Raw genomic sequence first — 27,715 nt, 5'->3', positions numbered from 1 at the left:
GTACTTAATGTCCCCAGAGTCCCAAAACACAAAAAGGAAAACCTTCTCACCTGTGAAATGCTCCAGGTAGTGTCTGTAAAGTTTACACTGGAGTGGAGTCACCCGGACAGACAACACATACTCATGTTTGGGAGGCAGAAACTTGGTGAGTGCTGAGTAATCTTTCCTCTGTGGAGGAGCAGAAATACATACTTATTTAAGGAGGCAAAAATTATGAGGTCAAAGGGAAGCTGAATGAGCAGTTTTACTAATCTTTTACCTGGACACAGCCAGCCAGCATCTCATAGAGAATGTGAGCCCTCTTCTTCATAATCCGGACATCTTGTAGAGTGGAGTCAGCGCACTGGCCGTTCTGAATGGGGTTAATGAAGCGATTCCTAAACTCCTTAACTGACCCAAGCAGGTTTTCCTTGATAAAATTCACCATGCAGTGGTCTATATGAAGGAGGAAAAGATCACATATTTTAATGCTGACACCCATACAAAATCTTAATGTATAACAGATAACAACCATCTGCATTTATCCAGAGCACTCAGAGTAACTGCAATATCTCACATTCAATAAGGTTGTTTTGTAGCGGTGTTCCAGTTAGCACAATCCTCCTCTTTGTCCTGATGGAGTTCATTGCTCTGGACACAGCAGATGCCTCATTCTTCAAGATATGTCCTTCATCACAGATCACCAAGTCTGGACCTAATATAAGTGAACAAGGACAATTTTACACAAGCAGCTTTAGAGAGGCAACGGCTAAAATATAACACCATCAATAACATCAGGTATCATCAACCACAAAATGTAAACATATCAGAGATTAGCATGACTTCAGGTGTCATTTGAGCAGGTCATTAGCAAAATATAAAAGTATACAGCAGAGGAGGTGTTTGCAAAATGCCAAGTAAAAACTATGCTTTTCTAACTTTTCCCCTTGATAATAGATTATTAAGTAAAAATCAGTAAAAATAATTTGTAAAAACCATTATTGTACAAAAGGGTGACAAAGTGAAACTCAAAAATACATGTGAAGCTTTTTGAAAAATTAAGCTTTAAGTATATTTGACCTCCTATATAACCTGACTAACCTATAAAACAAATCAATTCCATTTTTATAATATGGGAAAATTAGTCTTTGACAAACACAGTCCACTGGGTGATCAATAGATGTTTAATGCCCGTTGCTACTCCACTGGATACCTCCACAGTAGTGGCTGCATCTATCTTTTCAAAAGTCAAGCAATTTAAACATGTTGGGAACACAAAACTAAAATTCTAGTAGTCAAGGATTTTCAGCAACCACGGAAATACTGCCATTCCCTTCCTTTAAACTCTTTACCTGGATCTACAAGCGTCTTCTGAAAGGTCTCTTTGAGCTTCTTGCTCTTGATGTTCCTGCCCTGCGTCAGGTTTCTGTACATCTCGTAACCAATGATCATAACACCGCCCGACTCGTGCCATGTCTGCAGGGCGTATGCTCGCTCCTGTGGCTTCTTCACTGTGGCCAGCTCAGTCACCTGTTGAACGTCACAAGAAATGCTCAGCACCACTTTACTGTTAAAGCAAAAGGGCGTGAAAGATTATGATCTTACTTCTAAACTCTCATCATTTTTCAGTCCTTCTTGCCACTTCTCAAACTCATTAAGCCAGTTAAGGACAGTGTTCAGGGGGCAAACCACCAGTGCGGTGGTGAAATCAAGTTTCTCACAAAGCAGTAGCGTATGAATCAAGGTCACCACCTGCAGGGAGAAATTAGAACTACACTTAAACATGGTAAAATCATAGAACTTTTTCAGACCATTATTAGCTCATTGTGAGTACAAAAATTTACTGTACCTAGGAGAAAATTACCAAAAAAAAAAAAAAAAACTTACTTGCAAAGTTTTTCCAAGACCCATACAGTGGGCCAAAATGCAGCCAGAACCAGGAGACTTCTCAATCTTTTTCACAGACTCACAGCAGCAGTCCCACATAAATTGCACCCCTAAAACAAAATTCAAAGACAGACAGAGACCTCTCTTAGTCTGGAGTATATTAGGTTTGTTTGGCCCATTTTTTTGTTTTGGTTATAAATAAAGTGACTGATTTGACTTGCCATCAACCTGGTGAGGTTTGAGCTTTGTAACAAGGTTCTTGTGGACCTGGACCAGCGGCTCCTTTGTCTCTTCATTCTCATCTAATACCAGCTTGGTTGTGATGGGACAGACCACCTGGGAAGCCTCCTCCACAACAATAACCTGAGGGTGGATTTAAGGGGAGAAAAATATGTCAATTACATCTAAAAATTATTTTAATATTACTTAAAAATGCATAACTCATCATATACTGGAATGATCACGAATTAGCTTAACTCTTCTACTTGTTAGAAAGAGTTAGAACGATTTGTCCAGCTCTTTGGCACAACTCAGCACTGAATAAGCTGCGTGCACTTCCGCCCAAGATGATATTGTGTGAGGAAATTGTGATCTCGTAATTAAAGAAAAGCACTGTTGTAGGGAGGGGTAAAAAAAATATTGCACTGCCTCTATTACTACACGACAGCACCCGTGTCCAACTGGACTCACAGCAATCTGACTACAACTTAATTATGACGCCCCTCCTGTTTGATTTCTTACTTGTTATTCTTACTCCCAGATGTAAGTCGCTTTGGAGAAAAGCGTCTGCTAAATGACTGTAGAATAGAATATGAATGGTGATTAATAAAATTCTCCTCAATACTGTCATCAATTAGATAGCCTATTGTTTGCATTTATTTTATATTATTTTCATCATTAGCTGAGGTTTGCCAGGGACACAGCTGTAAAATCTGCAGGTCATATTACAGCCAGACGGATCAGGTTCAGATATCTTAAAACAAGATTAAACAAGGGGATGTCTTCTCTAAACCACTGGTGCTGAGCAGATGTTGGATAAGCAGGTTTACCATTTATGAATGTGACTAAAGAAATTGGTTGACAGGTAGTAGAAAGGATTTATACTTAACATATGCAGGGGCAGGTCTAGAAAACAACTCCCACCCCTACTAAGAACTAACAGTAAATACCTGCCATCTTATTTACTGGTGTTTAGTTCTGTTGATAGTTTTTATAAACAGCTAAACTCACAACAATATACCACAACTCATTAGGTCATATAATAAACTATTTCCTGGGGAAAATGGTTATCATGATGTTATCACAGAATAGAAAAAAGAAAAAAAAATCCTCCCGTGTGTCTAGTCAGCTCAGTCCATTTTCCAAAACCATTTCACACTTACCTCTCTGAGTTTCTCCCTGAGAGCCTCTCTCTCAGCGATACGTTTCCTCCTTTCTTCCTCTTCTTTCAGAGCATCTCTCGTTTCTGTGCGCAACTTGTCATCCTTCAAGATTTTGCGGATCTTCTTTCGGCCTTTACGTCCTTCTCCGTCTGAATCATCATCTTCCTCTCCACTCTGTGGAAATGAGTATTAAATTCAGCCCTCTGATCTGTAGCCTTTGGGTAAAAAAAAGCCACTTCCTGTGATGAGTAATAATCCTCAAAACAGACTTAAGGGTTAAGTTCAAATAACTTTTTTAGGCGTCATGCATGACTCGACTGGTAAATTTGATGGAGGTCCAACAACCTCCTGCACCAAGTAATCCAACCAAGAAATTAAAAAAAAAAAAGAAAAGCAACAGCTTTGGGACAGCTGGAGAGTGTGATGCATTTAAAACACCTTTTCATTGCTGGAGGAGCTATCCTGGACTTTGATCCTGCGTCGCTTCTTTTTCTGCTTGTAACTTCTCTTTTTCTCATCATCCTTCTTTTTAGAAGATCTATAGAGACAAAACAAAAGTTATTCATCTAAAAGCAGCACAGAATTTATCCCGATCTATCTGAAGAGAAATAAATTACTGCAATTGATGGGATGAAGCCCTTTCTCACCTTGTCTTTCGACGTTTATTGTCTTTATCTGATTCACTAACCTCCTCACTCATGTCTGACTCTGACCTGGACTGAGACTTTTCAAAGTCTGAGTCTTCAAAGTCATCACTGTCTACTGATGGACAAAAACAAGTCAATTAAAAGTCAAATCTGACAAATAAATAAATCCAGAAAGAGTAAAATAAATAAAATAATTTGCCTTTCTTCCCAGACTTCTTTTTGCCCCCCTTGTGCTTCTTTTCTTTAGAGTCAGTATTCTCCTCCCCTGATTCCCCCTCACTCAGAGAAAGTTTATGACGAAGCAGTTTGTGGCGTCTGCCACTTTTCTTCACTTCAATATCTGAACCGGAGTCTTCTGCTTCTTCTTCGTCTTAAAAGGAGAGGCACAAATAATCAGAGACTCTGAAACGTAAACTGGCTTATTTACACATATCTAATAGTTCTTTACCTTGTTCCTCCTCTGTCTGCTTTTTATTTTTAGATGTTTTGGAGGGCTTCTCTTCCTTCTCTGCTTCTTCATCATCAGAGGAGCTCTCTGCTCCCGAAGAGTAGCTGGATTTTATTTGGGCAAGAAGCATTTTCTTAGCGATCCTTTGGAAAACAAAAAACACAGGCAAAAATGGAGGGTTTCACATCAATCCCAAAGACGTAGTTAGTGAAAACAATTACGCTATTTTTAAATGGTACAAAACTTCACTACAAATATCAGCCTTTCAAACTTTACACACTACCATTTCTATTTGAACTAACAAAAACTACTTTGCACAACAGCTACAATAACTTCAAATCATCCATTTCAAACAGCAGATTAACAAAATTAAACGTTTCATTAAAAAAAAATTTATTGTTATGTAAATTTATTTTGATGTGTAAAAGCTTGTTTTATTTTTAATATGTATGAATTGAAAAATTCCTTTTTTTTTTAAATCATGAAACGCGCTTTGTTTGAAGTTTAAAGTTTTTGCGTAATCTTCCACTGTACACAGTTTTTCCTGATGTTATCCCACCACTGTTCATCCTGGGCCACCCAAGATCATGGCATTGTTTTGGTTTGAAGTGTATGAAAGTAGATGGCACTCCATGCCAATACCACTAATTTAAAAATTACCTGTTGAATAAAATTTAAGAAAAACTATAAATTATAATCGCTTGTGTAGTAATAATATATAACAGGTGAAACAAATTGCTCAAACACTATATTTATGATTTAGGGCCATCACTTTTCCTCTTTATTTTGTTTTAGGAGCAATTAATTTAATATAAAGGTACTTTCCTTTCAGTCAGCTGTTTTAATGCACATGTGCTGCTGATCTTTAATAAAAGTGTATTTAGCACTGAGGGCTGTAAATTAGAACTATCCCGTTGGTTACTTGACAAAATATATATATATATATATATATATATATATATATATATCTCGTATATAGCTGTGTAGTCAGACGCATCGCAACATTGAAAGTAGTGCACCCTATGATCCAGGATAAGATATTCTATTGCAACAACACATCATCAGTAGGGTAAAACTAACCTGTCTCACGACAGACTAAACCCATCTCATGTTCCCTATTAGTGGGTGGACAATCCAACGCTTGGTGTCACTAAGAAGCTTTTTACCAGCTCAGAAACATCAACAGAATTAAAAGTTTAGTCTCCCAGAAAGACCAAGAGAAACTCATCCATGCATTCATCTCCAGTAGACTGGATTACTGTAATGGTCTTTTAACAGGACTTCCTAAATAGAGCATTAAACATCTGCAGCTCATCCAGAACGCTGCTGCTAGAGTTTTAACCAGGACTAAGAGATCTGAACACATCACACCCGTTTTGAAATCTTTACACTGGCTTCCAGTCACAGAATAGATTTTAAAACCCTTCTGATTGTTTACAAACCCCAGAATGGTTTAAACCCAGAATACACCTGTGATATGTTCAGAGAATATAAACCTAGCAGAGCTCTTAGATCCAAAGACTCTGGTCAACTAGTCCAGACCAGAGTCCAGACTAAACATGGAGAAGCAGCATTTAGCTGTTATGCTGCAAACAAATGGAACAAACTGCCAGTGGAGATTAAACTTTCACCAAATGTAGACATTTTTAAATCCAGGTTAAAAACATTTCTTTTCTCATGCACCTATGCATGAAATCTACACGGTAACTTTTTAACTTATCTTCCTTTTAATCATTTTAATGTAATTTATTATTTTATTGTGATTATGTGTGTTACTATTTCTCCACACTGAAATTTTATTTCTTGCATTTTATTTCTTGCATTTTATCTGTTTTTATTTCATTAATTGCATTTCTTTTAATCTTTTTTTTTATTATTATTAATGCACTTGTATTGCTTTCTGCACCCTGTTGAAATGTTTTATGTAAAGCACTTTGAATTGTCTTGTACATGAAATTTGCTATACAAATAAATTTGCCTTGCCTTGCCTAGTGTCGGCTTGGATTAAGACATGCCCGTAACCTCGCTGTGAAAGAAGCTAATTTTCTATCTCTTCTACATTGTTTTTAAAACACCAAATAATTAGAAAGGTAGTCTTGAGAATTATTTCTTTCATTTTATAAATGGTAGCAATGAACAAAGATTAGAAGACTGGGTATAAAGCAGCTGTATTGGTTTATGAGGGGTGTCCAGCTCCGGTCCTGAAGGCCGCAATCCTGCAGGTTTTAGATGTCTGCCTGATCCAATCCCTCCTCAACAGCTTGTTGTCAAGTTCTGCAGATGCATGTTGACCCATCAATCTGATTCAGGTGTGCTGCAGCAGCAAACATTCAAAACCTGCAGGACAGCAGCCTTTAAGGACCGAATTTGGACACCCCTGGTCTATGATGACAAATTTATCTACTTGCTCCCTTGCTACCAACCCAAGTGAGGCAGTAGAGGTACCACATAACAAAGTAAGCATGCAACACAGTCAAATCAAATGTAGTAGAAAGTGGCAGCCCAACTCAGTAGTGCAGAAAAACATGACTGCATGTAGGGCTACTCTTCAGACCACTTACTAAAGGTTTTTAACATCTTTAAATTACTCAAAGGCTGCATGTAAAGTTCTTCACAATGACCAGTTATTTTCAGTATGGTGTGTACAAGCAGGGACCAGAATTAGTGATCCTGACTTAAAACAATGCTGTTCCTAGATGTTGCAAATGCAGACATGTTTTTTAAATGACAGCAAAGGTTACTTTAACATCGCAGAGCGGTCACAGGATAACGTTTGTAAATTTTCAATCAGCGCTGGAGACAGAAGGTCGGGATGGTTATCACAGACAAAAAGTCTGATTCAATTCAATTTTGATTAAATCCGATTTGATATTGATTCACTTACAGATAATAATGCAACACCAATTTCTCTTGAATATTAACGATATTCTCAAATAACTACTTTTATGAAACGATGAGTCTGTTAACATGACCATCAAAATGAGACATCTGGGAGTAATCAGATGATTGAAATAATCCGATAGGACACGTCTACATGCACTTCTGTAAAAACATTTAATAAAAAAAAAACACTTAGGACAGAAAAATTTTACTTTTTAAATGTCAGCAGAGCCGCTGTAAATATTCTGAAAGTTCAGATCTCTGCTAACATGCTGACATTAAAAAAAACTTACAAAAATTAATGGATCTATATTTAGCTCTAATACAGCTCAGAAATGACTACAAAGACGGTAGCTTCAGCCTGTTCAGCTGTGTGTGTTCCTGCAATGTACGTGACACTCTGCGTAACACCGGAGGAGGAGCAATACTCCGACTGCTCCGCACTGGAGCCAGAGCTTTTCCATCTTCACCTCCTTTGGAATTAAAAAAAAAAGAAGATATTTTTGTCTGATGTTCAGCTGGCTGACATGTATTCAGATGAGCGCGCTCTGTCCGCTGGTGTGTGCTCACCTGTGTGTGCAAGAACATGTCTATGTTTGTGGCATCAGGGCAGAACTGAGCCGTGTGCAGCTATGTCACACCGTCATGAAAAAAGGATAAATAACATCAGACTGTTTAGTTTTTTAAATAAAAGAACGAGGTGTAAATCTCTTTTAGAGGAAATGTGACTGACTACTGTGTGATTTGTGATTCAAATTAAATTTGAATCAAATGAAATCAATGGATATTTTTAAACAGCTCTAACAGGAGGCTCTGTTGATGTAGCTACTGTTTCACGTAAAAGATTCTCAGCGCTGCAGAAAGCCTTACTCGCTAACATGAGGTTACTTTTTTTTTTTTTACACGCCTGTGACTGATTTTAATCTAAATTCAATGGATGGACTGCTTACTAACTTTAGAAAGTGTGAAACCGTCTTCTCATTAACGATTTTGTAAAGAAAAAACTTTTTTACATTACATGAATTCAGGTAATGAATTCTGGCTTCTCCCAGAGATTTTTGATACTTGGTACCAATTTAAAATCAGTTCTTGACACTGATCACCAGATAGGAGCATCTTTGAAATTATGCCGTTTTCTAAATACCTATTTTCTGGATCGTCATCATCATCTTCAAAGACCCCACTGGCATTATCTTTATTGTCCACTTCATCTCCTGTGCAACAAAACAAGATGCATGCACACATTCAGTAAAACAAAGATCAATTGAGAACAATTCTACTGTACAGTGATTTCCAAACTGGGGTCCCAACCCACTCTCCCTTACGGTGCACACGACCGTTACCCCTTAGAGTTTTTAAAAATTAGATTTGCTTAAAATCATCTCCCATTAGATTATCAAAAGACTGTCAGGATAAAACACTGCTTCTCCACAATGAGGTGTGTTTTTGTTTCATGGAATAGCAAGAAATTATTTTTGATTAATGGATTTACAAATCAAACAGCTGATTGATGCCTTTTTGATTAGAAACTGTATGCATTGTAGTTTAAACGGAGGCACAGCTCTGAATTTGGGGGCATCTTTCCAAAGGCAGTGAGGTGCCTCCAGGAAAAAAGGTTGGAAACATCTACTCTAATAAAAACCTTCAGCTTACCAAGACATGTGAACTATCACACTAGCCTCCTTTCTTAACATGCAAAAATCATAAAATAGATTTTCTTCAGTGTTGAAGCTGATTGGATGCTGCCTCAAGAACTATGTGTGTGTAATTTTTCAATTTATTTATTTATCTACAGATCTGATCAATCTCACGACCTCATGAAACTTCTGATGAGCAGAAAAAAGCATGGATGTCCAAGTTAAACCACTTTACCTGAGGACTGATGGAAGGCTGTGCTGCCTCCCACTACATTTTCCTCCACAATGTGTTTGATCTTTTGCTCATCGCCGTCTTCTCCTGAGTCATCTTCAGCCTGCTGCTCCTCCTCGTCCTCACTTGAGGACTGCAGCTTGGAATCTCCTTTCATGCCCTTCCCCTTTCGTTTCTTTTCATAAGATCGTCTTCTGCTGGCGTTTTTTTCTGGTGAGCTTTTTCCCCCCTCTTTTGAGGCATCTAGTTTCTTCACACGGCTGGATCTCCTCTTTTCCGTACTTACTTTTCTCTTTGTTTCTTTCTCCTGATCATAGTCTGAGTCAGAAGAGTCTGAATCGTTCTGTTTATCATTTTTCTTCTTCTTTTTGGATGCCTTCTGGTTTTTAGTCTCCGCATCCGAGTCTGAGCTTTCAGACTTCCTTTTGCGTTTGACTAAACGCTTTTTGGCTGATGTGCTTTCCTGTTCCTCATCTGTGCTGTTGCCTTCTGCAGCTTTCTGCAGCAACGCGTGAGGAACTTCATCAGAGTCAGAGTCTTCAACTGTTTTGTCTGAAGCCTTAGTTTTTTTCTTGTCCCCTTTTTTGGTGTTCCTGGACTTTTTGGAGGATTTGGCCTTGTCCTTTTTGTCTTCCTCTGACTCTGACTCAGAGGACTCATTCTTGCTATTTTCTGTCTGCTTTCTCAAAGGAGTGGTTTTAACTCTACTAGAGCGACGGCTGGGAGGTGGACTTTCTGTCTTATTTACAGATTTTTTCTCATCCTTACATTCTCCCTTACCCTTTTTCTGCTGCTCTACAACTTTTTCTTTGTTTTGAGATCTAGATAACCTTGACCCACATGTTGTTACAACTGGTACAGGAGTCAGTTTGACTATCAGATTCTTAACTTTGGGATGGGGGTGCTGAGATTCTGTTGGGGGTTGGTTTGACTTTGTGTCAGCATCTGTAACTGAGTTGGTGTCCGTTTGTGAAAGCATAGACGAATCTGCCAGACTTTCAACCATCTGAAAAAGCTCCTCAGGAACTGAAGGAGGCACAGACATAATGTCATGATCTAAGGACATTTCACCAGTTGACACGGGCAGATCATCAGGGACTTCAGTTTTAATTATTTTTTTAGTCATTTCAGTCTCTGTTTGGTGGTCTATCATTGCAGTCTTACTGGGCATTTCATCATTGTCCATGTCCTCCTTGTTAGGCTGCTTCTCGTCCACCTCTTCAGTAGATTTAGCTTTGCAAACTGAATCTCTCTCATTTTCCAACTCTTTGTCCACTTTTTCAGTCGTCTCAGACTCACTACCAGAACCGTCTTCATTTTGCAACTCTTGGTCCGCTGTTGTCATTTTTTCGGTCTCACAAACTGAATCCATTTCATTTTGCAGCTCTTTGTCCTCTTCTTCAGCCATCTCAGACTCACCAACTGAGTCATCTTCATTTTGCAGCTCTTTGTCCTTATTTTTAGTCTCACAAGCCGAATCCTTTTCATTTTGCAGCTCTTTGTCCTTATTTTTAGTCTCACGAACCGAATCCTTTTCATTTTGCAGCTCTTTGTCCTCTTCTTCAGCCATCTCAGACTCACCAACAGAATCTTCATTTTGCAGCTCTTTGTCCATTTTTTCAGTCTCACAAACTGAATCGTCTTCATTTTGCAGCTCTTTGTCCATTTTTTCAGTCTCACAAACTGAATCATCTTCATTTTGCAGCTCCTTCTCTGACTCCTGCACTGTATCAGCCTCACACAATAAATCTGCAGAAGTATTCATGTGATCATTTTCTACAGGTTTCACAACATTAACGCTTTTTCTCTCAACAGGTTGCTCTTCATTACCATTCTGCAACTCCATGTTTCTGAACTCAGGCTCCAAAGCCTCCTCCAAAGCACTGTGAGCTTTTTTCAAATCAGAAAGCACCGCCTTGAAGGCTTTCAAATGTCGATACCTGATGGTCTTATCCCCCTGGTCTCCAGCTGCCTGCTGGATGAACTGGATGAATGTATTGTTCAGACCAGTTGTAGTCTCAACAAGCTTTTTAGTTTTCTTAATAAGTTCCTTGGGTACCTGGCGTTTTTTGGAGGCAAATGTAAAGGTCCCAGAGCCTTCACTGTGTTCTTTTCCATTGGCAACTGCTTTGTGCTCTTTGGCTGCTTTGCTCTTGTCCCGCTTGTTTTCACATACCTCCGTTTTATCAGGTTTTTTTTGTTTGAGTTCCGCGCATTCTTGTTTCTCCATGATGCGATGGCATTTGGAAACAAGATCCTGGAGGGGCTCTGGTCGGCACACATAGCAATGCCACTTTGAGTTCTCATCGGTAATGCCCGATAGCTCTTTCCTGCCCAGGTTGCGCAGAATACACTTCTTACAGAAGGCGTTGCTGCAGTAGTCACAGCAGATGAGCTTCCCACCTTCAGCGCACCACCTGGGGAGAGTTTTAAACAATGTTTGAGGGAAAACAGCCACAAAGTCTTGTCACTATTTATACAAAGATTTTGAAAATATTCACACAAATTTAAATATATAGAGAAAACTTTTTTTTTTTTTTAAACTACACTAAGAACGAGATATATGCAAAGGTCAGAGATTTGTTATTGCCTCTTAAAGTTATTAAAATGACTATTTTACAGAATATAATGTAAATTCCCAGACATTTAAACAACAATACCCAAGCTACAACGCTAAAAAGGATATCTTTGCAATGTTGCTGTACTTTCGTCATTTCAGTGTACCACATACACCAATTAGCCATAAAATTCTGAAAACAGACTAGAGAGTCACGCTGCCTAACAATTCAAAGGTCTGCTAAGGAAACTTCTGGTCTTAAGACGCACCTTTATTTCTCGGCTTTTAACATTGTGTGAGTTGTGTGGTCCTCAGTGTGTTATCTGTTTTTAAATTGTTTTGTGATGTGGTTTTATTTCATTTATTGTAGTATATTGATTTTATGTGCAGCACTTTGGAAACGTTTTGTTGTTTAAATGTGCTACTGATTGAGTGATTTATGGATTGACTGGATTGAATTGATTTTGTGTAAAATTGTTGTACCTGCATTGCTCATCCATCCCATCCGAATCCCTGCTGATGTCATCACTTGTGTAAAATTTGTAGCATGGCTAGAGGGAGAGGAAATAACATTGTCATCAATACGTAAAGAACTTTTTTTTTTAAACTGTAATTGTAAATTTTCACTGAGATACTAATAAAAATATGTGGGATGCGTAACTACGCTTTGCTACCTTGCAAATAAGTACTTTGAGCACTGGATGCTCGTACACAGAGTTGCGCTGAAACTGGTTTACTTGTTTTCCACAGGCAGTGCAACTGACCTTCTTCTGCAGGGCGTCATCTGGGTAAAAAAAAAAAAAAAACAAACATATTTTTATATATATATATATATATATATATATATATATATATATATATATATATATATATATATATATATATATATATATATATATATATATACACACATACATACACACACACACACAAAAAACATTCTGGTCAGTGCATGATTTCCGGTACACCTATTGGGAGACACGTCAGAGCTCGGCTAAATCAGTGTTGGCAATTTTTTTTTTTTTTTTCTGACCCATCTATTGACTATTTCATTGAAGTGATTAGCAAAATCTAGCCACTTTTTCTGGTGTTACTGGAGACTTTTTGAAACTGACGTGAAAGCATGTTTACTTCTCAATCAGCAGCATTTCCGCAGGCCCCTCCCCATCCGTTAGAACTCACAGCTGCAGTTACAGCTAACACAGCAGGAGGTGTTCGCCTCTGTTCCATAACCAGACAGAAAACCAAACACACAAAGCTGATACTGGGTGATCCCGTCCCGCCTTACCGTCAGATATTAATGTCTATTAATAAAACGTGTGGACAAAACATTTAAAAAGTATTGTAGGATGTTGTAGACTCCTTATTAGAAAACAATTCTACTTAAAATGACACTTCAACTTTAGGTCTGTTCATTTTGGGCTAGAGATATTTTCTATTTCTTTTTCTACTGTTTGGAATTGCAATTTCCAGACATTATTAGAGCTTGAGTTTACAATATTAATGTCTATCTTTTTATTCAGTCCTCCACTCAAATCCATTTAATTAAAAAATGTTGCTTTTTGGGGCAACAATTGTTATGCAATTAAAATGTGATTAATCAACATTAATTAATTACAAAGCTTGTATTATTTGTTTGTTTTTAATCATGTCCTACCCATAAACAAAATATATAATTATAGCTATCCATTAACTTTTTTCACACACATATTTATTATATTTATATATATATATATTTATTATATATATATATATATATATATATATATATATATATATATATATATATATATATATATATATATTTATTATATATATATATATATATATATATATATATATATATATATATATATATATATATATATATATTTATTATATATATATATATATATATATATATATATATATATTTATTATATATATATATATATATATATATATATATATATATAAGCAAGCTTACTTGTGAACATGTGTAATTTCTGAAGGAAAACATATGATTACCTGATTTTTTCTGTTTGAAATCCACTCTGAGTTTCATGGCGCCCTTATTTTCATTGCCACTTGCACTCATCACTAATGTGCCTAAAGGACAAAATAGCAGTAACAGAGATGTGCATACATTTCAGCAGCAGTAGTGTTTACATTAAATGCAACAAGAATTTTACAATTTATACCTTTAGCTCCATTGCCTGTATTACCATCAGAGGGATTGTCAGAAGCAGCACCATCATTTTCACTTTCAGCTGAAGAATCAGATTCCTTCTGTCCAGTGTGCTTAGGTGTAGAGGTGGGCTTCCTAAAACATGTTTTCATTTTAATATTTTGAACTGCATCTGTTTCAACATGTGACTACAGAATAAAACCAAAACTATAGACATTTAAGAACTCTGCTCCTCACCTCTTTTTGCGAGAAGACAAAGGCTTCATACTGTCTGTTGAGCTCCCAGGCTGGTAAGTGACCAAAATAAATTTTAAAAGCTTAGCATTTCAGAACAAATTTCAAACAAGGGTTGTCACCACATCAGCTGCCGATTAACTGGCACACTTACCTCCTCTTCTCTTTCTGACATTTGGTCTAGATGTGTTTCAGAAGCGGCCAGACTCATTTTACCTGAGAATGGATTTGACAGGTTTTACCTCCATGAAGTAAATATGTAAATATGTACATCTGCCAGAGTAATAAACTGCAATCAACAGCAAGATACCTGGCAAATCATTTGAAAATACTTTTTTTTTTGCTTGTTTGTTTTTCATGTACATCAGCTAAGACTATACGTGGCCCAATACCTACCATGACATCGGAGAAAAGAAATCAGAGCAGCTTAATTCTGTAACAGTGAGGAATAGTAGTAGTAATAAATAGTAATGTGTGATGTCCATGTGCTCTTGCATTGTATTGTAATGTTGTGAATTAATATTCCCAAGCATCAAAATGACCTACATCCTTATAATCCACGTGTATTACTACTTTGCAGCCTAATGCTCTTTCTTTCCCTCTGCAGATTGCTTATGGATGTCTGCTGATGGGAGTGACCTCCATTCAAAGAATAAAACATATAAAATGCATATATCATTTGGTGATCCAGGTCTCTATTTGCAGAATCCTGCCCACAGTGTTGTGTATGTAGTAACTGATAGGAAATTATCTCAACTTTGTTCATTGTGTAACTGTGTTATTGTAAATCTTTGGAAGTTGGTTAAGAAACGGCCTCCAGCATGATTAAATAAAACGTTAACAGCAGCCACATTTGTATAAACTGCGTTTACTGGTTAATACACGCAAAATATAAAATCGTTTTGTTATCATACAATCTATTTCTAACCTGGCTTCCCTTTTTGGAAGCACATGGTTGTCGAGACGCGGCAAATAGTGTTTATTTTGCGTCATCATAATGTGCTGATTAGATGGCTATGACCTGTGTTGAAGACACTCATTCCAGACATTACCAATAAATCGGATTAGAATTAAACTTCAGTCTAGCTCGCATTTCAGCACCGAGAGGTTTATTTATCCCCAATGAAGTCCGTCCGGGTTTTAGACAAGATCAGCTCATGACTTGCGGGGAAAGCTTGCTAATATTTCCAGGTTTTGGGGTTCGCTGACAGTCAACGCAGAAGTTAATTGTTTTAATGCTACCCTGACAACATTGCATCATTGACAATGCATACAAAATCCAGTTCATAGGCATGCACGGATGCATACACAGGCCTCCACACCTTTTTTCCCATTGCACAAACCCGCGAACTATCCGCAGCCTGGCACTGTCTTGTAGCACTGTAAGTAGCTATGCCATATTTGGCTAGGAACAATATTACATAAACACATGCATTTCCATTAATAATCCCTCTTTCGAATTTTTGCTGTGCTAACAAGCGGTTCCAAATGCTAAATGTGATGTGTAATGATTCGTTTATGTACACTTGGAAATTACCGGTTGCGCAGCTAATAGCTACCATTGAAGTAGCCTAACTTGCTAACTAGCATTAAGGCTCCCATGGCCCGGCTTGCGGCTAGCAAAGGTAGCACACTAATCAATGCAAAACTGACTTGTCTAAACAAACAGTATAAACAATGTTCCTACCTGCTTCCCGCCGTCGTCATTTCCTGACAGACAAAGAGGACCTTTGTTTTAGCTATAGAAAACTCCGTTCGACGCAAAGTGCAAATTTTCGATGGCGTGAAAGGAAAATTTAGGGATAAAACCTGAAACAACTCCGCTCAGGAGAGACAAAGCAAGGGACCATCTTGCTAGATGACTGTGGACGCAGTAAAATGGCGCATCCAGCATCAATGTTGTGTGTGTTCCTATTGGCTGGCCACGTCAGAGGATCTGCAGCTCTGATTGGTCAACGTGAATCGACGCGTATTTATTCGTCCGACTAAACGAGGGAAATATTTCCTATGGAAAGTAGAGCAGAGAGCGGCTTCTTATTCTAGTGGGTCTGCTCCATTTATTACCCATGAGACCGAGTGGCTTGCCGGATGGGCGGAGTTTTCACTCCAATTACAGTTTTTTTCCGTTATTTTGGCTAATTTCTTGAAACAGAAATTACATTTTTAAAACTATAAGCTCATTTGGCCAAACAGTCTTACAGTTCTGCTTAACATTACAGCTCACTATCAAAAGCTCATATCTCTCCCAAAACTGTTCATACATGCTTCAAAACTAGATCCCTTTCCCATATAAAGAGTCAGTACCATCATTATTGCAAAGATCCTTCTCAGTTGCTTTGGCTCATTTGCATTCACTTAGTGTTTTTGCCAAAATAATCTGGATGGTTCAGCACAACATCATGGATCACCTGCAAAAGCTCTTTCTTAAAACTGTTTACCCATATGTCAAAACTAAATTTTTTTCTCATATAAATAGTTAGTGCCCCCAAAACGCATCATCCCTTTGGCATTGTGTAAGCACTGCAAGTCAAAATGCCTGGAAGTTTTGTCACTATGCCAGAGGTCTAGCTAATAGAATTCAATTATGTATAAAAGTGGGAAAAAAACAAACAAACAAAGGATTTCACAGTAAGAGCAGCATCCAAAATTTGACATCACACACATTGCACTCATACTGCCAAGGAAATTGTAACCATTTTATTCACACACATAGAGTGTTTTTTATTTTGTGGAAGCAGGTGATGTGGAAAAATAGTTTGTTACTGCATTTTGTACTTTCTGTGATGAAGCAGGTGATGAGGTGACTCCATTGAGTTGTGACCCTCTTTCTGGGTTGTGATGCCATTTTGCTGTTTATTTTCCTTAACAACATTTTGTATTTTTGTGAAGCCGTCATATGGTTGACATCTTTTCCTATCTTCTTGGAACCATACTGTCATTTCCTCTTTTAGTGTCCTTGGTGTCTTAATAGTTGTTTCTGTGATATGATTACTTCATCATAGGAAGATCTTCTCCTCTGGATCATGCTATTTTGTAGTGAATAACATTAAGTGAGACAGACAGAAGTAACAGTGCCTGCCAAGGTCAGCAACCCGAGACACGTCCAAAACCAGCTTACCATCTGGTTTTTAGACCGGTGTCTGCGTCGCCAGAGCAACCAGCTTTATGAGAGAAAGATGTGGACAAACAAATATTCTAAAACACATCATTGGCGTTCACTCAAACCACAGGATAGTGTCACACATGCACATACCAACATAAACATATCAGATATTTATTATAAAATCTGCTTTTTCCTGTAATCTAGAAAAACAAATTATAAAATAACCAAATTGTACGACTGGATCCTGAAGTCGACTGCTCCGGTATCACCCCTGTGAAAGCAGTCATCATCAGCAGTATGGTAAGATGAATTAAACAGCACAAGCACATGTGTACACAGTGATAATTTTCTCCACCTGTAAAAGTTTATCCCAAAATGTCACAAGGGTCAATATCATGTTTGATTTTCAAAATGCACATACACATATTCAAAAGAGATTTAGTACAGACGTCTTTTCCTGTAGGCAGATCCACATCATCAGTCCTGCTTATCAAGAAAATAAAGGTGTTTCTGGTTAATGGCATTATAAAACACAGCAACCATCCCTGTGTGGAAGCAGAGTAGCGTCCTGGAGAAAATCCTGCTGGAAGGAAGAGGTCAAGCAAACGTCAGTCTGTTCGTTCAGGTCAGTCAGAGAACTTTGTCAGTAACGTCACTTGTTCTGCGCAGAAAAGCCAAATCAGAGCAGGTAGATTTTCCCTGCATGTAGGAGGATCCATAAAGGCCATTATGGCATCGTTTTGGAAAGACATGAAGTCTGCTGGAGTTTTCTTAATCAATTTATTAAACTCCAAGATGATATGGACATTAGGCCAATTTGAATTTCTGTTAATTATGTGTCCATCATCAGCCAAATTTTGCTCAAGCAGCTTATTCTCTTTTAGTCTTTTACAAATTCTTAATTTTTATTTTACAAGAGAATCAGTTAAAACATCCTTGGATATCAGATTATTATGAAATAGTTTGTATTTTCTCCCGGTACCTCTCTGTATTAATTCTTACAGTGCACTTTCCAGTGTTATTGCAAATAACAACAACAACCAAAAAAAAAAAAAACTATTTTATCTATGTTAATGTAGGTTTGTTGAACTAGTTTTTCAAGTTTCCTTTCTTTTATTTTAACTAATTTCCATCTGGTTATTTGCTGACCATTAAAAGAGGAGCTCCTTTAATTTGCTTTATTTTTTTTAACATTTATTAATCAACATTTTTTCTAAGTGCCAGGGATTTATTTTCCTCTAAGCAAACTGTTTATTAATCCATCCTCTTTTTTTTCTTCTTCTTCTTTCTGACAGATTTCAAATCCTTAGTTTGCTTGACTGAAATATAGATCAGGCCTTCAGTGTTGATTCTTAAAAGTAAAATAGCATGTATTTTTCTTCTTTTATATATGTTTGAGACCTTGATCTCAAAGAGCCATGTTATCCATTTTAATTTACCAATGAGCCATGACAGATCAATACCAAAGAAAATCATTCCAGTATATTTGGATGTGGCTGCTAATAACCCCTAAATGCAGCATGTTATGGTTCACACATGAGACCACTGGTCAAAGTTATTATGCAGCCTTTTTAAGAGCAAAATGGAAGCTGTTTCAGGTTTATTATAAATTATAGATACCAGGATATTCAAAACCTTAACTTAAACCAATTGTGAGCAAAAATAAAATAATCAGGACCCAGAGACACACAAGCAGTTTTTGTGCAAATCACGCACACACTTAAAGTTCTCAGCAAATCAGGGGACTTGCAGCTTGCATCACCACACAGAACCAAGCAGGGAAACTGCCGTTCGGTATTTATATAAATACACATAAGGATCAGTATGTTGGCATTTCCACCTCTGGCAGGAAGGTTTTACTCACTCTCACTGCTTCAGCTGTAAGAATGAAAGAGATACAATCTTATCAGATCCTGGGTCAGCGGTTAGACGGGTAATCTGGAGAAAATATAAATTCATGTGTCAGTGAGTCACCGTTAGGATGCATCTGGAGGGATCAAAAAAGAAAATATTATTTTCATCTCGTTTTACTCATTTCTCTTTCTTTTAAAAAAATGAGCCGATCAGTGTTTGATAACTGAGGAAAGGTTGTTGCCACCAGCTCGCTAAACATGTTCTCTGTTTTCAAAACAAGACAGGGTTAGTAGCTCATCGTGTCATGTGATGTTGTCATGTTGTCAGTAGCAAGCAGATACTTCATTGCAGTGAGTGTGCGTGTGTTTGTTCATCTAAATGTGTGTGTACATGTATGTGTCTCTTGTTCCAGCTGTGAACTCATCTTATGTGCAGACATACTCTAGAACTGAAGCTGTCTTTCATTTACTTTTAGCGTCTTCTCTTCATAAAAGATAAGATCTGTTAAACTTCAGTGTATTAACAGAGTTTTGTATTAAATCATGAACTATTTATGGTATGAAATCAGAACGGTCTCACCATCAGTGTCATGTGGTCACATGACTGCTTCCATCTCCGAGTCAGCTCTGCCGGGGATCAGATGACAAACCGCCTTTTGATTTTATGCCCAATGACCCTTCTCACCACATGGGTGTTCTCTCTCTGGTCAGCAGACCTGGATGGTTTTCCAACCTTTGGCCCCCACCACCCACCTCAGCCCAGTGGCCACGCCGCCACAGAACTGGGCCGGAAAGGTCACACAGTTTTCTTGTGACCTTTGGTCTTGTCTTCTGAATAAAACGCATGATCAGGAGCGTTGTGGAGGATGGTGTTCCACCATCCAAAAGCAAATGTTTACATGTCCATCAAACATCTGGTTTCAGTCTCTTTGAAACTCGAAGCAGAGGAACTCTCTGGTGGTAATTGCTGGAGATCTTGAATCCTATAGAGCATCAGGTGGAGCAGGTAGGGTTGGGTATCAGTCTCAGTTTGTAGGACATGGTGGTGATAGAATGTGTTTTTAGTTTTTGTTTTTTTATATCAATGGGTCTCTGCTGAAGGATCCCCTTACAGTCGTGAACATCTTCACGGACTCCGAGTAATAAGTTTACCCGGCCACTCTTACACGGTGGCCTTTTCCATCGGGGGACCTCTGCGGACACAGAGGGATTACCAGCTGCAGGCCTGTCTCCCGCAGCTAACACCACGTACGCCCACGGGGTCCAGACTCTCACAAGCCCAAACAGACCCCTCTGCCTTAATTAAACAAAGTACTTTTAACTTACCAGACTTATCTTTCAGACTATATTGTGAGTCCGTTGATTTCGGCGATGACTTCCAGAGAACCAAACGAGGGTCCCCCTTTCAAAAACAACGCCTGAAAATCAGGTTCAGGTAGGTCAGAGACCGTCGTTGGGTCCCCCTGGTCACTCGCGAAATCCTGCCCAACAACGCCAATTGTTGTAGAAAAATAACCAAGAGTCTGGAATGAGTAAAAGTATATAAGGTTTATTTACAGGAGAAGTATTGAATAAAGAATTACTTGCAAGTACAGAGAGTTGTCGTCCCGACTCGCATGAAGTCGAGAGAGAGTCTGAGGATTCATCAAAGAGAAACTGTTTTATTCAGCTGGTCCCCAGCTGAAGGTCAAACAGCAAAATAATAAATGAGGAATAGAAGACTGAGCAGCACCACTTTCTTCCAGTTTTCAGACAAAGCCCACATACCACAACAAGCTGATATCCCAAACAACTATTGCTATCTAGCAGGTCGAAAACCAGTCTCAACTCTGCCATATTAGAGCTCTGGGAAGAAAGTGGTCAGTCTGAGCTCACACACGCATACACAATAAAAACTGTATCTTCAGTACTCTGTACAATGAGAACACAACATGAAAATGTAAAAGTGAATGGATTAACAATATTAAATTAATAAAGAAAACGGAATATACATGTGATTATTATATGAGTATATATGAGTGATTACCATGTGCAGCTTAATGAGCCAAACCAACGGAGAAAAACTGTAAACTGGGCGATCAGCAGGATGTGTGTCCTTTATTTAAGTAGACAACCGCGTATTAAAATTATTCCTCAAAAAACTTGTGTCCATTATGATTTTTTTGCAGCTGCTCTAAAAGCTAAACGTATGTCCCAATCCAACTTCTTTATACTGCATTGTCCATATTTGTTCAGAGACCTCCAAAGGACACTGTTGCACTTCGCAGACTACAGTCTGAAACAAATGCACACAAGATGATCCTTTCAGGGTGGCTTTCTACCTGGAAACAGAAGTTGATATTTAAAACCAGAACCTGCTCTACCTGTTGGCCACTGATGCTGATGGGATGGGAAAGTGGTCTCTCCACCCACAGCACAGCTCCTTGGTCTTGGCAATTTTGAGCGCCAGAGAAATATCAAAGTTTGCACCAGAGTGCCAACTGTCTGATAGTATTCAAACGGAGCCTGTGTGTTGGTTAGGTGGGCCAACAGGGACATGTCATCTGCGCATTTAAAAAGTCTGTCTCCACCTCTGCTGCATGTCATGTTTTTGGTGTAGGCAGACAAGAGAGACAGAGACAAAACGGAGGGCTGAGGCAGTTTTGTGTTTAACCCATAGGAGCCTGATGACATATTTATTACATACAGTTTCTAAAACATTTTGCTTCAATTTATGGTATAAACTTTGCTCAAAATCCTGTTCAATACAATCTGATACTTGTCTTCTGTCCCCTAATAGATACCCAGAAGTAGACACCACATTCTAATAGTTTTATCGCATAGTAATAAATGTTAACTTTTTTGTTACATTTTGTTAAAGGGCCAAATAAAGACCTCATATTTAAAAAATGGACTTTTCTTGCCATTTTTTTCATGGGTCAGGCCTTAGAGGGTTAAAACTGATTTTCTGGATTTCAAAACCATTTAAAAGAACCTGTTCTTTAAAAAGCTCGCATTCCAAAATGGGTGGACATGTAAATCGGCCTCTAACAGTGTTAAAAGCGAAAGAGAAGTCCATAAATAAAATACTAGTGTGTGGATGTGCAGAGTCCAGTTGTTGGGTGACTCAGACTGAAAGTGTGAGACTAGAAGTCCCCAACGCTGGGGAAACACTTCTATTCTTAGTAAAGCAAAATACATTTTGGATCATAAATAACTTCATTTTCTCTGTTACTTACTGGTTTCTCTATACTTGAATTACAGTGACCATGAACAAGGAGAACCGTCTGTCTGTGGAATAAAGTTGTGGAATGGATTACGTGTCAGTGAGCAAGTATTTCATAGAACAGTACAAGAAATCAACTTTAGCAAAATACAAATTAGAAGAAGGAGCTTACACTGTACTATTCTTTTCTTTTTTATTTATTTGTTTGTTTATTTTATGTAATTATTTTTGGTTGTGCATATGTGATTACTTTTATGTCAATGTGGATATATCTGGAGGTTTTTTTTATATATGAGTTATGAGGTTGTATGCATATGATTGTAGATGTGAATTGTAAATAGGATCGGGTGTAAACAGGAAGCTAGTTTACAGATTAATTATTGGCTAATTGTGTAGAAATGGAGAAACTATAAGATTGAGTTCTTCATTTATACTAATCACAGAAAGAAAGAATGCAGATTTGTGAAGAAATATGTACACATTTGCTCTAATTTTAAGTGGCCTGTGATTGCCTATTCTTCATGTGCCATTATACCCCTTGACCATGCTCTGGGAAACTGAGAACATTATATTTTAGATTAACTGCATCTTTAAACTACTTGTTTTTATCTTAAAATGCAACTTTTTACTTCCCAAATAGCTCAGAGATTTTCATTCTGTTGTATGTGTGTTAATTGTTCCTGCACCGCAGCGAAAAGCATCCAGGAAATGATCAAACGGCCCTCATTTTTATATATTTTTATATACACAGTGCAGTGCTAAAGTCTTGAGTCCTCATTCATTTTGTTACACATTGTTATTTACTGAAGTGTGCAGACATAAGTGGAAACAAGGCAAAAACCAAATTTACGCAATTCTAACAAGCATAAAATTTGGAATTTGGAATGTGTACCTTTGTCCTTTAACATAGCCTGAAGCAAGCTTTCCTAAAAGACATCCCTCTTTGGATGTTGGTTGCCCATTGTTCTGTTGTCTTTCAAGATGAGGTCAGTCTGTGGGGAGGATTCATCACTTTGTTAGACCCATTGCCAGTGATTTCTAATCCAGTCCTTGTGAAATTTTTCATACAGCCTTTTCTCCTTATTTCCTTTCTTTTCTATTCTACTGCTTCCACTTCGGTTTTTGTCCTCCACTTTAACAGCTTCCTTAAACCTTTTAAAGACATAAACCATGTTGAGATATGCCAAGTTTTCAGCTTTATTTTATTTATTTATTTATTTATTTAATAGGCTCCAAGGAAGTGCTTAAAGATCCAAAGATTAAAAAGTATCCGTTGTCTGCTATGTGTAAACATAATCCTGGGTCATCCTTTGAGTTAGTTTTTTTTTTTTTTTTTTTCATAATAATGCACAGGTCACTGTTAAATGACTTAAGAAACAAATTAACCAATTTCTCTGAAAATGATCATTTACAAGGCCTGGACTGAATTGAGTGTCCAAAGGAAAGCTATGACTATTGGTCAATTTTAAAGGATTACAAAAGATAAACCAAGAGCAACAAGTCAGCAGATGGACTGTTAATGAATGTGTAAACTTCTATATATTTGCATAATTTCCATTGATCACGGTGTGTTTCCTTTATTTATTGAACAACTTAGAACAAATGAAGATGTAGCAGAATGAAACTCCTATTACTTATAAAATGCCGGGTCAAAAAAAGAAATTGTTACCTGGATAAAGGAAATAGATACGAGCCTCTTACTGAAGTTATTTAACCCCTAATGATGTATGAGTAGCTTCTAATGCCTTAAACAACCACATTGAAAGACACATCCTGTGGTCATGGAAAAGATGTTAGTCTGTTTAAGAAGGGTCAAATCATTGGCATGCATCAAGAAGCAGATCAAGTGATGCTGTGGGGCAGGGCTTTGATCTGGAGTTGTTGCAGTTGGTCAGGTCGAGGGTAAAGCAACATTATGTGCCTAAAGAAAGAGGTTAGTTGACTAGCTGATATAGCAAATGAGTAGGTTATTCCATCAATGGATTTTTTTCCCTTAATGGTACGGGCATATTCCAAGACAATGCCAGGATTCATCGGGCTCAAATTGTGAAAGATTGGTTCAGGGTGCTGGAAAATACTTTGCGCAGAGGTCAGACTCTCCCATCATCAATACAAGATCTGAAGATGGTAAAAAATTAATACCACTATGGATAGAAATAAATCTTGTGATATTGCAGAAGTTCAATCAAAACAATGTCACAGCAAATGCTGCCGACAATTTTTCTTTTTTCTTTTTTGGGCCAAGTGGTGTACATTTTAAGATAACATGTCAGCAGCATGTCCAGGGTGTACCCTGCCTCTCTCCTGCTAAACGCTGGGTTAGGCTCCAGCATTTTTTTTTAGAACAAGGTTAAGAGGAAAAACGTCACACATAATCGTCAGTCAACTATCACACATATCTGCCTAGATGGTTCACCTTGATAAAACTACAGCTGTGCAAATGGATCCATTTTTTCCTCCTAAAGTTTGCATTTAAACAGAAAACTTTGCCACAGTTGATATTGCATAGATTACTTGCTTTTTTTTTTTTACTCCAGAAATCAGCAGTTAGTAAAGTTTAGGGCATTAAATAAAACCCCTAAGTTGTGGGGGTATTTTACGTCCCCTAATCAAGAGCATCATTATTTGATTTTGAGAAAATACCAAGATTTGATTGAATTAGATAGAATTATGTGGAAACAAGAGCAAAAACATAGTCAGTTGTTAAATTTCATGAAAAAAAATGTCCAGTCTTGTGGGAGTAAAGAAAACTTAAAAAGCACCGGTAACCCCGGTACACCCACCAATCAACCACCCAACCAACCTATGTCATATTTATGTTTGTTTGGGTGATCAGTGTTGGCAAGTGATCTCCAGAAACCAGATGTTCAGGGAGCGAAGCAATACTTTTTAAAATGACAGGTTTGATGTGCAGCAGAACTTATTTACACACAAGCAGAGACTTTTTTGATTGAGAGTTGAGTTTTTTTAAGAAAACAATACAATATTTAAGCATGAAAAAATTCACACATACTCTTAAAAAAAAACAAAAAAACAATTAATCTCTTGATTAAAGACAGTAAAATTCCCTCATATAAAGCTGCATACAACCATGGAAAGTTTTCATATAAAGATCACAGGAAAATGTTTTTTGAGCTCTGTTGTAATTCCATGTCACAAGAGCAGGATGTCAGCAGTGAGTTTTCAGAAAACACTCACCTCTTTGAATGAGGTGGCGCAGTTTAACAAGTGGATTGCTGAATGTCTCAGTGACATTCAGCATTATGATCCCTTGTCCTCAGGTCCCGTTTCCTGAACTGATCATGTCCCTTCTAAGGACTTCTTTGTTTAAGCTTTGTCCTTGTTATAGAGCTCAGTGACATTCAGCAGTCCACCAGTGATGACAACACTTCTTCCCACTACGATCCAGTGGTTCAGTCCACACCACCAGTTGCTATAAAAAGAGCTATAAAATAATGGTTTAATAAAGAAGTGTTTCTTTGTTCTCTCTGAAATATTTTGACCAAAGCTTATCAAAGACATTTTCTCTCTCTCTCTCTCTCTCTATATATATATATATATCGCTCCTGTATCGCTCTATATATCGCTCCTTCAATCAGAAAATGTAGTCTAAAGCATGTTCCATAATTCAGGCTATTAATGAGATATTAATCAATCTTTCCATATAGTCAAACTATAAGGTTTGAACTTTTTGTGTATGTAAATTTGCTTAAGTGAGGATTTATGACCTAGACTAGGAAAAAAAGATCCCTTAAAATATCAGTAAGAGACTGGTTTTGATAGCAAAACTTTGCCTATTTTCTGTTAATAAAACATTTCACTTATATACATCACTATATTATGCTATAACTATTGTGAATAATTTCACAAATTCTTAATGTTTTCAACTCTGAAATTAATCTTTGTTGTTTCTTTGAAATATTAGTTTATTTTATGTCTCATGACTGTTTGATGGGAGGACTCAGGCAAAAAAAAAAAAAAAAAAAAAAAAAAGCTGCCTATTACAAAAGAGCTCTATAACAAGGGCAAAGCTTAAACAAGGAAGTCCTTAGAAAGGCACAAGGTCAGTTCAGAAAACGGGACCTGAGGACAAGAGATTATAATTAGATTTTGGTGCAAGAGAGGAATAACTCACACAACATGAGTGGGATTAATATCAACTCCCACCCATATCAATTCCACAAACTGTGGCTGGAGAAACCAGGCTTTAAGTTGGAAAGCTTGCGGTGGTGATAGACAGCAGCTGTGCAGCATCGGTTTGAGCCATTAGCACAGCTATGGATGGAGAGAGCGAACAGGGCGAGCGAGGCATCAAGAAAACAAAAAACTGCAGAAAGGAAGGAGTGTGTGGGCAAGGAATGAGGTGGCACTGTCCCATGACAAAACGCCTGTCACACACTTTTCTATAAATTTGTATTAACCTTTTTATATCTATAACTGCACTGATAAATTAACATGAATTCTTCACACATATCAGCATGTCCTTTAATAATGCTCAATAAATATTGATGCTCAATAGTTTGAATGCAAACCTGACCTCAAGATAGGACTCATCTTCCAAACTGAAGATTTTGTAAGGTGGTGGTGCAAATGTGCACGTATAGCCGATTACATAGGAAATTGTCACATCAGTGTAATAGATTATACAAAGATATAAGCTCTACTTCAACTCTGGCTTTCAATGTGTCAAAAAAAAAAAAAAAAACTTGAGTCAAACAGTCACTGCTCTGTTCTTCATGTCAGCCAATTCAGACCAAGCTTGATAAACAACATCTCAGAAAATTGAACAAGTAGCTGCAGTTACAGTTAAGTGTCTGATCTGCACTAAAACCACTGGCGCTGGTCATTAATATTTTTTTAGTTAATTTGAGATCATAAATTTATATTCATATGTATTACTTCTTAGCTTTCATAAGTTCTTTAAGAATAATCTACATTATCTGTACTTTCTAAGAACAGGAAGTGGGTGGGCAATTTATGAAATCAGCTGTTCAGGGGTCCACAATGAAGATAGCAGTAATTTTTCCTCTTTTGTCACATTTTCCACTTCTGTATGTGATATGGCACTAAAGCATGACTGCTAATATTTCCCCTGTGCCTACACACCACAGTAATTTTGACATGTCAGACTGGAAAGGCCTATGTGCTATTATAGTAGTCCAAATTCTAATAATATCACTTACTTTAGCTAAGGTGCTAACTGGGTTTTTTCATAGTTTAATTTGATCAGTTTTTATTGTGTGCATTTTGGCTTTGATAAGTCAGCCAGTGTTATTAAAAAAAAGGAGGGTGGAGAGGGGTTTTGCTGATTCTTAATAATGTAACTAAAAGTCTTTCTATAGTGGAAATTGTGATGATAAAAAAAGATAAGACTACACTCATCCTGTCTTAATTTGGTGATTTCCACTACTGACGTATGCATTGTGGCTAGGGTGAAAGTGATGCCTATATAAGAGGCAACATTAGAAGACCGTGTAGTAAACTCAACTTTTCTGCTCAACCTG

The 27,715-nt window shown here is 37.5% G+C and overlaps 1 protein-coding gene across 3 annotated transcripts in view; it reads right to left on the bottom strand.

Moving 5' to 3' along the window:
• The window catches only part of atrx (ATRX chromatin remodeler), a 38,196-nt gene extending 22,264 nt beyond the window's left edge, over positions 1 to 15,932 (bottom strand). The window contains exons 1-22 of one of the 3 annotated variants that reach the window (XM_041989491.1): positions 15,738 to 15,932; positions 14,205 to 14,266; positions 14,054 to 14,103; positions 13,830 to 13,951; positions 13,657 to 13,737; positions 12,324 to 12,433; positions 12,133 to 12,200; positions 10,648 to 11,509; positions 9,096 to 10,596; positions 8,368 to 8,437; positions 4,344 to 4,486; positions 4,095 to 4,265; positions 3,896 to 4,010; positions 3,687 to 3,786; positions 3,249 to 3,422; positions 2,088 to 2,229; positions 1,867 to 1,976; positions 1,585 to 1,731; positions 1,332 to 1,509; positions 557 to 694; positions 260 to 435; positions 51 to 168 (exon numbers count right to left, since the gene is read on the bottom strand). In XM_041989491.1, the coding sequence (XP_041845425.1) occupies positions 51 to 168; positions 260 to 435; positions 557 to 694; positions 1,332 to 1,509; positions 1,585 to 1,731; positions 1,867 to 1,976; positions 2,088 to 2,229; positions 3,249 to 3,422; positions 3,687 to 3,786; positions 3,896 to 4,010; positions 4,095 to 4,265; positions 4,344 to 4,486; positions 8,368 to 8,437; positions 9,096 to 10,596; positions 10,648 to 11,509; positions 12,133 to 12,200; positions 12,324 to 12,433; positions 13,657 to 13,737; positions 13,830 to 13,951; positions 14,054 to 14,103; positions 14,205 to 14,261 (4,633 nt within the window). In that variant the 5' untranslated portion in view covers positions 14,262 to 14,266; positions 15,738 to 15,932. Of the gene's footprint in view, positions 1 to 50; positions 169 to 259; positions 436 to 556; positions 695 to 1,331; positions 1,510 to 1,584; positions 1,732 to 1,866; positions 1,977 to 2,087; positions 2,230 to 3,248; positions 3,423 to 3,686; positions 3,787 to 3,895; positions 4,011 to 4,094; positions 4,266 to 4,343; positions 4,487 to 8,367; positions 8,438 to 9,095; positions 11,510 to 12,132; positions 12,201 to 12,323; positions 12,434 to 13,656; positions 13,738 to 13,829; positions 13,952 to 14,053; positions 14,104 to 14,204; positions 14,267 to 15,737 lie in introns of all 3 variants that reach the window. The other 2 variants (XM_041989489.1, XM_041989490.1) reach the window with 2 other exon arrangements.
• Positions 15,933 to 27,715: the final 11,783 nt, after the last annotated feature.

Source organism: Melanotaenia boesemani, chromosome 7 (assembly GCF_017639745.1).
Source record: "Melanotaenia boesemani isolate fMelBoe1 chromosome 7, fMelBoe1.pri, whole genome shotgun sequence".
NCBI classification, from domain to species: Eukaryota; Metazoa; Chordata; class Actinopteri; order Atheriniformes; family Melanotaeniidae; genus Melanotaenia; species Melanotaenia boesemani.
The sequence above is the reverse complement of the archived record's forward strand: the minus strand, read 5'-3'. Positions and strand labels throughout refer to the sequence as shown.